The 12,605-nt window shown below is 42.1% G+C and overlaps 1 protein-coding gene and 1 long non-coding RNA gene across 10 annotated transcripts in view; one reads left to right on the forward strand and one right to left on the reverse strand.

Moving 5' to 3' along the window:
* LOC147753482 (uncharacterized) overlaps positions 1 to 12,605 on the forward strand; it is a 52,976-nt gene that overhangs the window by 23,265 nt on the left and 17,106 nt on the right. For 2 of the 9 annotated variants that reach the window (XR_015311095.1, XM_086968359.1), the window contains exons 1-2: positions 9,064 to 11,304; positions 12,163 to 12,252. The exons of 3 other annotated variants lie outside the window; for them this stretch is intronic. Coding sequence is in view for 3 of the 6 variants with exons in the window: in XM_086968359.1 (XP_086824485.1) it covers positions 11,293 to 11,304; positions 12,163 to 12,252 (102 nt within the window). In the remaining 3 variants the exon portion in view is untranslated. Of the gene's footprint in view, positions 1 to 9,063; positions 11,709 to 12,162; positions 12,260 to 12,605 lie in introns of those variants that run through there. 4 more of the 9 variants (XR_015311092.1, XR_015311093.1, XM_086968360.1 and 1 more) reach the window with 4 other exon arrangements.
* Positions 206 to 3,997, reverse strand: LOC147753483 (uncharacterized). Its single transcript, XR_015311096.1, has 2 exons — positions 3,800 to 3,997; positions 206 to 3,367 (listed from the first exon to the last, which is right to left on the reverse strand). It is a non-coding gene; the product is annotated as an uncharacterized LOC147753483 (long non-coding RNA).

A 12,605-nucleotide genomic window follows, 5' to 3' on the forward strand; every position in this document is an offset into this window, starting at 1 on the left:
GTTTGTAAGAACTTCTTCTGCCGTTATGACGAATACCGGTAGGCTACGTAGAAACGGGGCAGCATTTGATGTTGGCGTTCGACGCGGCGCTGATTTTCAGTGAAACAGCTACAGACAGCAGTGGTTTGGGCATAGTCTAGAGGAATATGGCCAAAATATATAAATAAAAGATACAGCTGATGGAGAAAACATGAAAGCCAGTGAATGGAAATGAACGAAATTACGGTGTACAGTTTATTCTTGAAATTAGATGTCTAGTTAGTTGTACAGTAGACTTTTTACGCTGGATATGGGTCGCGGACAGGGTACACTAAAAAGAAAACTGGAATAATTATTGATACATTTTATAATGACTGACTAGTATTTCCGGCCATCCACTAAACAGATAGTATTGAATGTTCATGTATAATCTTGAGTAAAAGCCGCGCTGCCTTAGCATAGTCTCCCAAAATGCAGCACATATTAATACTACTCAAATACCATATCAATACTATTACATATTACAGAATAGCCGTAAACACATTACACGACCGCTCTGCTGATAATCAAAGTTAATTATCAATACAATCTACTTTAAGCAAACGTTGGAAGGAACGTGTCTAGGGTAAGTTTCATCTTGTTACAAAGTTTCAACAAATGATGCCAACAAAAGCTTTACGAGTGTTCTTCAACTATCCACTATTGTAGTGGTATGATATTCGCATATGCTTACATCTGCGTTATTTGTTGACAGCGTCAGGTGAGCACAATGACTACTGAGTTGTCACCTGCCGTCAATAAAGCTTTCAGCAACACGATTTCCGACATATTACAGAAGATCAAGCGTTGAAGGAAACATTACACATGAACGTGCAGATATATCGCCAATCACCATTTATTGCAAAAAAGGAGGTCAGAGCCACTCTGCTGTGATCATTTTTAAGGACAAAGATCCAACGAGTTCCAGGGCGGCTTATTAACTAATGATTGTAGCGACAGTCCTGAGAGACAGGATATAGGCTGGGTCAAGTGTCACCATCGACAAGCCGGAAGAATGGCATAGCAGTGATAAGGTATCTTGAGATTTTCGCTAAGGCGTTCTTAAGTATGTATCCTGAAGCCATACTGATACAGTTACGCTGGTACGTATTTGCGAACCTTTGGTAGCGAACAGTTCGGTGGCTTTGCTCATCATCACGTATACATCACATTACGAAAACTGAGATAAACTTGTCAGCATTTGGTCCGGCGACGATTAATCGACACGCTCCGCGTTGCTGGCTCGTGCATAGAATGAACGAAATCCACGAAAACGATTTTGATGAATTCTTTGTTCTATAAATCATATTTGCACATGGCCGGCCGCCAGCGTAACTTAATAATGCCAGACAGTTTGGGAGCTTATGCTTGAACCATGTACAGCACATAAATAGTTGGCGAAACGAAATAGTTTGAATCGACGTCGCGTTGTGACGCCCAGCAGCTCATCATCGTCGTCGTTGTTGTTGTTGTTGCCCTCGTCTGCTACGCTTCTCCTGCCCCCATCTGAACATTACATGAACATCGAAGTTTTACACTTAAGTAGTGCTTGCATTTTTTTCCTTACTGATTTACTATCATCATGCGAACGAACGTACGTCGCAAATATCTGCATAATGAAGATCCTCGCGCTTCTATATATGTATACAATGCATACACATATCGTAGAAAGTAATCAGCGCTCTGTTTTGATGGGCCTTGTCTTCTTGGCTTTGGACATTACCCTAATCATAATAGCAACCATTATCTTTCTACGATCATTAGACGGGCACTGTGTTCCAGGGTGGCACAGTACGAATTAAAATACCCACGCAACAAATGATAGTTATTATCTAGCAAATGACTATACCGTGGGTCTACTGTTATATGTCGTTACCAGCACCAAAAGCAGCGGTAACGGCTGCAGTCAGAAAGCAAAAATAGACTGAAATACATGAAAGCGGACGGTCGGACGGGTGGACACTTAAATGAAAAATAAGGCTTATGATGAAGATAACATTGAATGTACAGCATAAACATACAGTAAAGGAGTAACAAAATGAACAAAAAAAAAAAAGAGTGAAAAGATAATTTTCGAAAGAAATATTATCTTCTTGTAACACGTACCCACGCAGCATTCAATGCGTAATAGTAATCGTCTACTTGTGAGATATATGCAGACACTTGACAGATACCGACGGAGATCGTTTGTTGACAGTCAAAACCTGCCGAATTTGCGGCAGGTTTTCCGTGTTTTTTCCTGTGTTTGCGTAATCGGTTACAGCATGACACGATGATGGGTACAGAACGTAGACAATAATTACTGAACGTAAACAGACTTCTCGTTCTCACTTCTTGTTTGAATCTCTTTTTTTTTTCATTAAATCGTTTTACTGCTGCCGTTAACTTTATGAGTATCTATACTTATGTATGTGGCATGCGATCACTGTTTGGCACGTTTACTTAAAATATATCAACAAGCAGCAGCTCACAACGATCCAATCGCAGAAAACGACAGCAAGGAAAACCGATAGTAACTTTCGACTCTGGGAAAACGACGTAGTCCTGCCATCGTAATAGCAATAGTTCTTGTGGGAAGGCTTCTATAAAGACGTCAGTTTTTCGTCTACCGCCCGTACCTATCGTAACGTGGGTATAAAAGTGCGACAAATCGGTCTGATCAATCAACGTGTTCTAGTAATTAACCGTCTGCTGGCTACCATTTACAAATGAAGTTATGCTGAGGCTAGTGAAAAAAGCGTTAAACGCAATTTCAGCATTAAGCTCACCCGCCAGTACATGACCTACGAAACAAGCCTACTTGGCTTACATGTTTTTCTTTTGTGACGTCGATCCTGGACCTATTATATTCTTCAAGCCAATGTGACCAATCCAATAAGATTCTCTTTATCGTAGGTAATTTATCGCTTTATCGTTTCATTGGGACCTTGAGTTGTTTTGGCATCAATAATAAATAGATGCTACTACAGAAGGTTTCAGAGCAAAGCACGATATTTGCTCATTTGTATAGTTTGAATCAATTAAATAAAATAGAAAAGAAAAATATTCTTTTTTCGATTATTCTTATTGCTGAACATGTTATAAATAAAAGAAAAAAAAAAGAAGGATTTACCATTGTTTCTAGGATCCCGTTGTATCTATGAACAGTTATCAACCGGTCAGTTGGTCTCAGTTCACAGAAACGTTCGAATAGCTTACATTCAAACAGGTAACAGAGATGTTCTTCTGTGTGATATCCGGTGCATTGTTCCGGGGTCGCCCATTCGTCCACGATCATTGGGCTTACGACAGCTGTGTAAACGGTCCCAGTTTCTATATGTTGTCATTTATATTTGTACGGTGCGTGGCCCTGGAAACCACAAGTAATGATCGTTACATTCCATTGTGAATTTTTAGGCTATGCGTACATACAGTGATATACACATATGTAACTCTTATTTCTTCTGTCTCTGGGGGATGTAGCCCCGAACGTTGTTCTGTCGATTGATGTAGGCAGATGCTTCCCAGAATTTTTCGCCTTGTTGCGTATCGCCATATGCATTGTGCCATGGTAGCCTTATCTATGCTTGAAGGTAATAATATATCTACTTATCTATTGGTTCAACTGCGTGTTCGCACGCATCGTACGCATGCGTGTATATAGCAGATGAGGTCTTCTTTGCGGTGGGAGACAATGCCCATGGTATCCAAACGAGAGCCTGATCAGCAATGACATATAGCTCCTTCATATCAAAGTGTGAGTTTCTACGGTTCTTTTTTCTTCAATATAGAGGAACTTTACCCATGTTATTCGTTTACGTGTAACGACCCTTTTTCGAGTTGTTGTTGTTGTTGTTCTAGTGAGGCTGGTAGCGACTGTTACTGTTGTTGGAGTTCAATTTTCCCATTGTTGCCACTGCCGTCGTCGTCGTTATTGCAATACACCTGAAAACCGCAATGCCTTTCCGCTTAGACCTGAGTAATAACACGGAGACGTTGAGCGTCCATATCGTACGACAGAAGTGATCGGATGAAGCAACGCGCCTGTTTATTTATCTGTGTCATTAATTATCTAATCTGTAAGCATGCTAAAAGTAAAAGTGAACCTTTGGCAAACTTCTTTATGCGCAGCCACAACTCATAGACACGATTCTATGGTACGCATTGCTTGCCACTAAGTCGATGCGTTGACACGTTCCATACAGCCATATAGGCTCTATAGGAGAAGCACGTTTCCTAAATAACAATCAATTTCTCGCTTTGCTGAATGCTCTTCCTTGTAACACGATTTTTATTTAACAAAAGTATGCGGGACCGGAAGGGACAAAGCGGATAAAAACGCAGAGAAGCAACGCATCAAAGGTCGCGGGCACAGAAAAGCATTTTCAATGAAGTCCGCTGAACTTATCACTCTGCCGTACTCAGTTCTGTAGCTGTCCCAAAACTGTATGCGTTTTTGCCAGCGTCCATGAAGCTGAGGCGCCGCCATATGCCGATTCTTATGTTAACGATGTGACGTCCTGCGCTGTAATTATTAAGGTAATCATCGGCCTCGGGCTACGATTGTCTGTGTTTCCCTATATCTGCGTGTGTGAAGGTGGCCATATACCTGACGCTTTTGAGCTCTGCCTGGTTGATTCGTTGACCAGATAGAATGGTAATGATTGAACTTTGCTCCGCGAAGTAACGATTATAGCTCTTACTATTAACCTCTTTCAATAATATAACAACTCGAACGAATAGAATTAGTCTGTTACACTGGGGCATTATATCTTAATATATTTTGATGATTTCATGTTAGCGGTGCAGTTGCCATGGCAGAAACGTTGCATTGAAATATATATATATATATATATATATATATATATATATATATACTTTTATTACGTCTACAGAAACGGAGGAATATGCAAGTCACCCGTTATTGAGGTCTTAAGACTTCTATATGCGGATGGATGACAGGAAGAATTACCTAGTGATCATTGCTGTTATAATGAGATCCCGATCGTAGTCACTGCTAGACAAACAGTGATCTGTAACCGAGAAATCGCGTGAAGAGACTGATCAGGCAGACCGCCGAAGGTGAAAGTGACGTTACTCAAAGATGTAATATTGGTTCATCCAGTTAATGCTGATCGTCATTAGTACTGGGCGCTAACATGGAAAGGTAAAGATCAACATCAAGCGATTTTTATTGGGCTAGATGTAGTTGCGTATATTATTCCGCCTCGTTTACACATGTTATACGTTGTCCAAGCCCATTGTCAATAATGTAGCCAAAAGGATACGGGTTTCTGTTTTTTTACTACTCTACCGATATGACTATTGCGTAGACAGTTCTGAAATTGAATTACTAACCACGACGGCACCGTATCTATTGGTTAATAGAATTATACGAGACTTGTTTTACCGCTAGTTACAGTAAGTGTTGTAACTGATAACGCTATTTACGCTAGTGTATGATGAATGCACAGGCGCAGAGTTGCGCATACGACTATCCAAAAAAAACAAGAGGAAAACCTAAATGTAGGTATGCTCATACGTTAACATAATTCTAATAACGAAGCTCCTTTCTGTCGTCAGCACATTTTTATACAGATTTATAGAAATCTGCCCTTTCGCAATGTTCATCGTGCTCCAGGTAATGTTGTCAACGTTGGGGCCGCCGGCTTTGGCCCCGGTCTACGATATCCGGTCCTTTCACGGAATCTAACTATTCTTGCGCTATGAGAATACAGCAGCAGCAACAACAGTTGGAGTTAACTAGAGCGGAACGCCTAGCTAAATTTTGTACCTTACTAGTCATTTTTACGAACAGACTACTACTATTCAATTAGATCATATATATATATATGCTTTTATTAGAAGAATTTGGTCATCGTTATGCAATATACTGATACGCTTGGATATAAACGTCGTTCTACATTATCTGTGTGTATGCGATCGTTGATCCAGCGCTAGCAATATCAATGAGAGCAATATTTAAATCACCACGCTGCTGCGAGTTATTGACATTAGAAAACTGAACTAGCAGAGATATTATTCGCGAAGCGGATAAAAAAGCCCGATAGCCAACCAGCTGGCCAGTGCCTACACGCCAGGACCTATTAGCTGCGATCCTGAAATGTCGGGTCTTAACTATGCAAAATATGACCGTTCAGTAGCAGTAGCACCAAGGGTTCATGATGGGGCAAGGCAATACTGGACTAGTTACTTCGGCAACGTAAAGCCTTTAAGGGCGGCGGCGGCGGCGGCGACGACAATAGTGACGTCAACAACAACACCAATGATTTTAACTGACGATGGCAACACGTATAGGGAGTATTACGCGCCCTTTGCGGAGGGGTGCGAAATCGGAGCGTAGATAGCACAACGTGGCGTCTCAGTGACGTCCGCCGTCGACCTTTTAGCATAAGAATATCGTCTGATCTGCAAACTTCTACGCGTACGCGCTTCCCGTATACAGTATTGACGGCTAATTCAAGGAGCATGTTCGGCAGATATAGCGTTTTCCCTTTTCCCCTGTATGTGTAAATGTGAGCGCGAACGCGATGATTCTTCGCGGTACTATGACAGAATGGATTCGATTCGGCGACGCCAGGCAATGATGATGCGGATGAATGAAGAAGCTCGGGAACTATATCTATCTTCACTGCATCGTCGCAATGAGTAGTACTTAATTCGCACACTAGCTGTAGGCTGGAGTCAATTAGTTGGTGGTGGCCTTATCTGATCGTTTTCAGATAAGTGCATAGCGGGGAATCCTGTATCGTCCTCGTGACCGTATATGGAGATTAACATATTTTTGCCGAACAGTTACTATCATCATACCTTTGTATGGGTAGAAATACTTCCCCTGTCTCCGTAATCGCTTAGTAAGTAACGTTTTCGCTTGCTAAACTTATGGCGTAAATACACTTCATTTCGTGCTGGGCACGAGCCGTCTGAAGTAATGCTTGACGGCAATGCTCGACGTAAAACTCGAAACTGTATTTGCTCGCAAAAAGATACCATTAAAAACAATTAAAAAAAAATCGCCGTACAGCCAAAAATATCGGTAAAAAAGCTGCAGCAGAACTCTAAATATTAAATAAATCTGCGAAAATCATCAAGGAGCATCCGTGAAGCGTGTTCATAATTTAGTTTTCATTCGTCCATTTTTCTTCTTTGGTTGGCTGTCTGTGAGGAGAAACGACATGGTTTCTTCGCATATAACAAGTGAAACGTTCTACCTTGCCCATCTCTGCTACTTTTTATGACCCCTTTGTATTTTTTGTTGGTTTCGCTTAATTTGTAAGAGTTTGTCGTTAGTATGTAAACATTAAACTTTGATATATTCATGCTGAGTGCAACAAAACTGAAGCCATGGCTGCGCCTATCCGAAAATCTATTTCGATCAAAAACGATACTTCAGTTACTCTTAATTTCGTTTCGAGTTTTACATCCAGCATCGCCGTTGGCCATTCCATAAAAGAGACGGCTGGTTTTCAACACGAATCGACCCATGCGTCTCTGTCCGAGTTCGAATCTAGGTTAATCATAACGTGTCCCTAAGATTTGCAATACCAAAACAAAAGACAGTTAGTATAGGATTCAGGAGAACCTTCGTTTTGAGTGTTCGCACTTTTCAGCTATATCTTTCCGCCTCACGTTTACCACTTCACAGACATCTGTGTGTGAGCCTGTGCGCACGTATATGTTTAGCTTATGTTATACATGGACTGGCAAAAGAGAGGTGTGTGACAGGAGGTTCGCTACGCTGATGAGCAATTCCTCGACTGCGCCTGCTACCGTTATACATCCATTGTAGCTATTACGGTCCAAAGACATTTACATACCTCTGCACAATTGAGCCCGTGTAGCTCTGTAGGGTCGCATAGTTTGCTTATATATTCTGTCATTTGCATCTTGTCCTTTGCGGCGGGACAGCGAGGAAGAGTGCCGGCATCCGAAACTGTCTACTAATCACAATTTTGTTCTCGAACCCGCTACAGCTACTTATTTAACTCGGTTCATTCGGCGCTATGTAGCAGCGCGTTGAACGTATTAGACGTCGGCCAGCGACAGTCAAATCCACTTTGAGCTACATTGCTGTCACAGCAGGTTAGCGACCATGTCTGCTGCGTACGAGAATGACGCCCTGCCATGATTGACGGAGGTCACAGTGGCACTTTGCCTAACAGTGCCCGCATTGAGCTGATTTTGTCTCCGTGTCAGCGATGGAGGCTCATTATGGCTAAAGGTTCCCGACATCACATAAACGCTACTGTAGCAGCGCGCTTCCTACAGTGTCGTGTCGTGTTGTGCTATGCTTGGTAAAGGTCAGATGAACGCACTTTTTGGCATAGCATAGTTCTCGGTGTTTTCAACTTACACGATAATTGCCGCTTTCAAAATCGCTGAGCTGAATAATCCACTATGAATTCTTCGCTACTTCTTTCTCAAGCTTCAGGTAGCCTCAGGCTGTTCTGCTAGTGCGACCTAGGCTATTCGGCCCAAACTAAAGACAGCTTCTGTCAGTCATTGTCAAAATCAACTACAAACAAAACGATTTTAGGTTGATTGAACTTCGACACTTTTCATTTTCTGTCACATTGTTCTTTTCGCTTTTGTGATTATCGCTAGCGTATTTAAAATGTAAACAACAAATAATTTTTCCATCCAACCGTACGACAGCGCGAAACAAAAATTTGTAACGGTAGTATCGTATTCGATTGGAGCAAAGCTGTCGACCTTCTCGAGCCGCTGTCGCCACGGTTGGTCCGTTATTTTTTCTTCTTCATATCAGTCTGTGTGCTGCTGCATGCGATCGCCTATGTGTACCGGACGGGTTTTCGTCGTCGCCAGCCTGTGTCTCTTGCATGGAACTGTCATTTCAGTCAGGGTTGCGCATCAGCTACTACGATCACAAAACCACCCCCCATTACCGCACTTGACACTGCTGTCTTCAACTGACAGCGGTCACACAATAGTTAAACGATCAACGAACCATTAATATATTACAATGGCATTATATATATATATACATGTCATGGGGAACGACAGCAATACCATCAGTCAAATGATGACTTTGCTACGATTCCCCATTCATCCCATCGATTCGATGTATTTTTTAACCAATGCCACCGTAGCAACAAGAGCGCTACAACTCGTACTATCGCTATCATTTCTACTATACGACTTCGGTGTAGTTCCCTATATACAAGGTTCGGCATCTAAATTGAGACAAACCTTGACGGACTGTTTGTCGTTACGGCATGCGTGCATCTGCTACTTTTGATACCAAACTAAAACCACTTCTTTCTAGAACTTGCTATGGCGGACGACAATATGTCGTTTTCGGAATTTGAGTTCGGATTTGGAGAGGCAAAAATCAGCTATTACACGATGTCTGCGTACTGGACGAATGGTCACCGAGAACCCCAAATCGTCAGTGCACTCTATTGGCAAATAAATATTCGGTAGTACAAGCACAACAGGGTTCAGCACGACATGACGGAAGCTCCACAATAACAAAGAAAAAAGGTGCGGATTCTAAACTTAATTGCTGTTTGCTAAGAATGCATTTTGCACTCTTGTGTCTCTTCGATGATGCTCCTGGTGAAGGAATTTGGACGATGTCACGGACTATTTACGAAAGCCTCAGACCTACGTTGTCTGTTATAAAAGTTAGAGAAATTCCCTTTGAGGACAATAAAATTAAGTGATTTGACCGGTGTTGTTTGCTATTCAGGTATCGAAAGAATACAGCAGTAAGTCGTATGAAATTTTCTGACGAGAACACTTTTACCCTCGATGCAACGACGAATCGCTGATATTTTATCGCTAGCTTGTTCGCAATGCACCTATTTTGAGTAGAAAAGGACTTCTGACCAAATCGATGTTCTAATTACGAGGTCAAGTAAAGCAGACGTTATGCCGCTATGCTTCCAGAAATACGACCGCATCACTAAACAAATTTATCTGTATGCTTTACTAATTATTGTGCAATTGTGTATAACTTGATTAGCTTAAAGAAGACCATGCGCGCTCCAGCGAGATGATGCGGCGACTCATACAAGACGATTAGTAGTACATGGCGCGCTGACTGAGAATATAGACATTTTCTGAGATGAGCACATATGGCCACCGAATAGCGCTGATTTACTATGTATGAAGGTTGGATTACTATGCATGAAGCGTTATTAGGCAAAAGTTCTTGAAGTTCCGACGCAACGACGTCGATACGCTTACTCACGCTATCGAGAAGGCACCAGCAGGGCTATGGCGGGAACATTTGAATTCAAGCTGTAGTCGCGGTGAATGATGGTATTATTAGACAAACATGAGCGTCAGGAATGACGGTTCGAGTACATGTAAAGGATTTCGTGGAAGTGTCGTGCTTTATTTGCCCTCATGTATAGAACATGGCCAGTCGCGGTTCGAAAATACTATAACTATTTTGTTATGAATTGGTTCAACATTGCCAAGAATAGTGGTAGTCAGTTGAAAAACCACTTCGAGCGGTTACTGCTGTGACCTCTCAAACATTAATACGACGACCAGTAGCAGCAGCAGCAGCAAAAACAATATCCTCCTTTGCCGCCAAGTCCGACAACCTACGACAATGACAGATTGCAGCGACACTTGCGACCGACGCCGATTGCACGACGCCAGCTGTGTATTAATAGTGGAGTTATTGCAGCTGCTCGTGCTGTTGTTACTGTATTTTGATGTGTCAAAAAAGAGAATTAAGATAGAAAAAAAAAGGAGGAGGAAGAAACGCAAAGCGGCCATTACGCTAACCAACGAATCAGCACCAAATTGCGTTCTTATCGTTGTCGTCGACGCCGTATCTTCTTCATTAAAAAAAAATCAATGCTTCAAGGCACTCCAGCCACAAGGTGTCTACACGGAGCAGACAGCAGCAGACGAAGCTGCGCCGCTGACGGCTGTAGCAGCGGTGACAAAACCTTTTGTGACGGTGGTGGCGCCAGTAAAATTTGTGATTATTTGTTCGCGTTTGGCGATGTGGTGTGCCGGGTCGTAGTCAGGCGGCCGCTTTTCCCGCCCTGACATAAGATAATGGGAGATTTAGATGAAGTGTCGTTTGGAGATGTCGTTGCCGACATCTCTGTCTGCTACAGTTGTCTATCTTTTTTTTGTGGCGGCGGCGGCGGCGGCGACGACGACGACGGCGTCGCCGATTAGTGTACGATCTACTTGCGACCAAACGAGAATGTGCTCTTCGTGGTGTCATCACCGCCACGGCCGCTGTTGTTGATGCTTTTCCCGCCTGGTTATTACTACGTTTGAATGACATCGCATGTTAGCACTCTTTTTTGACAATAAACTGTCCTGCCTGCATTCTTTATATATACATGAACGTATGTGACATGTGACGATACGGGATATGTACACGGTAAAAATAAATGCGAAAGAAACACGAAAAAATGGCGTCAGCGAAACTAAAGTGATATTGAAGTCTATCGTAGTTTTACTTTGAGAGAAATCTCATAACTAACTACTCCAGGTAGCTATCATGAAAAAGAGCTTGTTGTATCGCGAATATGTCCAAGCAGTTCTAGAGCAGAAATAATGATCCAAAAGTACGCACTAAATGGTCTCGGAGAGTACTGAAAGTTGGTTAACTAAATATTGTTAAAATTTAGCCAGTCATATATAGCTCTAGCACATTTAAGCTATTGCATTGAAGTGAAGCCTTCCATTCGGTAAGTCCCTCCCTCAGAAGAAGTTTTTTCTATTAGTAATAGTCGACTCGGCCATACCTTTGACTATGTGCTGTCTTTATTGCCGAAAGGCTGTAATCATATTCTTGAACAATATGCAAATATGATCCCAGCGATCGATCAGTCAACCATAAGCCTTAACGGCCGTTCATTTCTGTTATACTAATAAGGTCGATCTAATCGCTATAGAGAAACGCGCATTTGTGTGGTGAACATTTTCATATTGTTTCAATATTATCGGTCACCAAACAAGTAAATCGATCTGAAATAGCTCTGGCTTCAGCAATTGGAGTGCCTCTTGCGTTGGACTACAGACAGAGCAGGCAAAACTACACACCCCTTAAAACGATGACCAATCACTTTCGCTGACACCCCAAGCGTATTAGTGGCTTACATGTAATAACGCGATCTCTGGTATTCTGATTCGTATTTCTAGAACAGCGACCGGATCAAAATCGGAAGGAAAAAGATCAGGCGTAGCGTCGGACCGCACGTCGGAAAGCGAGTGCTTGCGAAAATGCTTATGGTAGAATGTAATTTTGACCAAGTGTAAATATTTGGTTGTTGTTTTGTCTGTGCTACATGTTTAGACCAATTTTGTACCTTGTAGTAGTGCGGTACTTGACTTTTATCTGTAGCCGTTAGCGAGGAGCCAAAACGCTGAACCTGCCTGTTTGATTTTGCAGTCAACGGCTTGCGGTTCTACTATACTTTCTGTTAACTCATTTGAATTTCACATGCTAAGAGAAATCAACAGGGTGGGTCTACCGTCACTCGTATTTTCTCTGTTTCTTCCATACTTTGATATTATCTAGACTTTATCATGGACAACATCTGTCAACAGCTAAAGGAGGCAGCGCGAAACGCCCCTTGGTTATG

This window comes from Varroa jacobsoni, unplaced genomic scaffold (assembly GCF_002532875.2).
Source record: "Varroa jacobsoni isolate VJ856 unplaced genomic scaffold, vjacob_1.0 scaffold_446, whole genome shotgun sequence".
Lineage (NCBI taxonomy): Eukaryota > Metazoa > Arthropoda > Arachnida > Mesostigmata > Varroidae > Varroa > Varroa jacobsoni.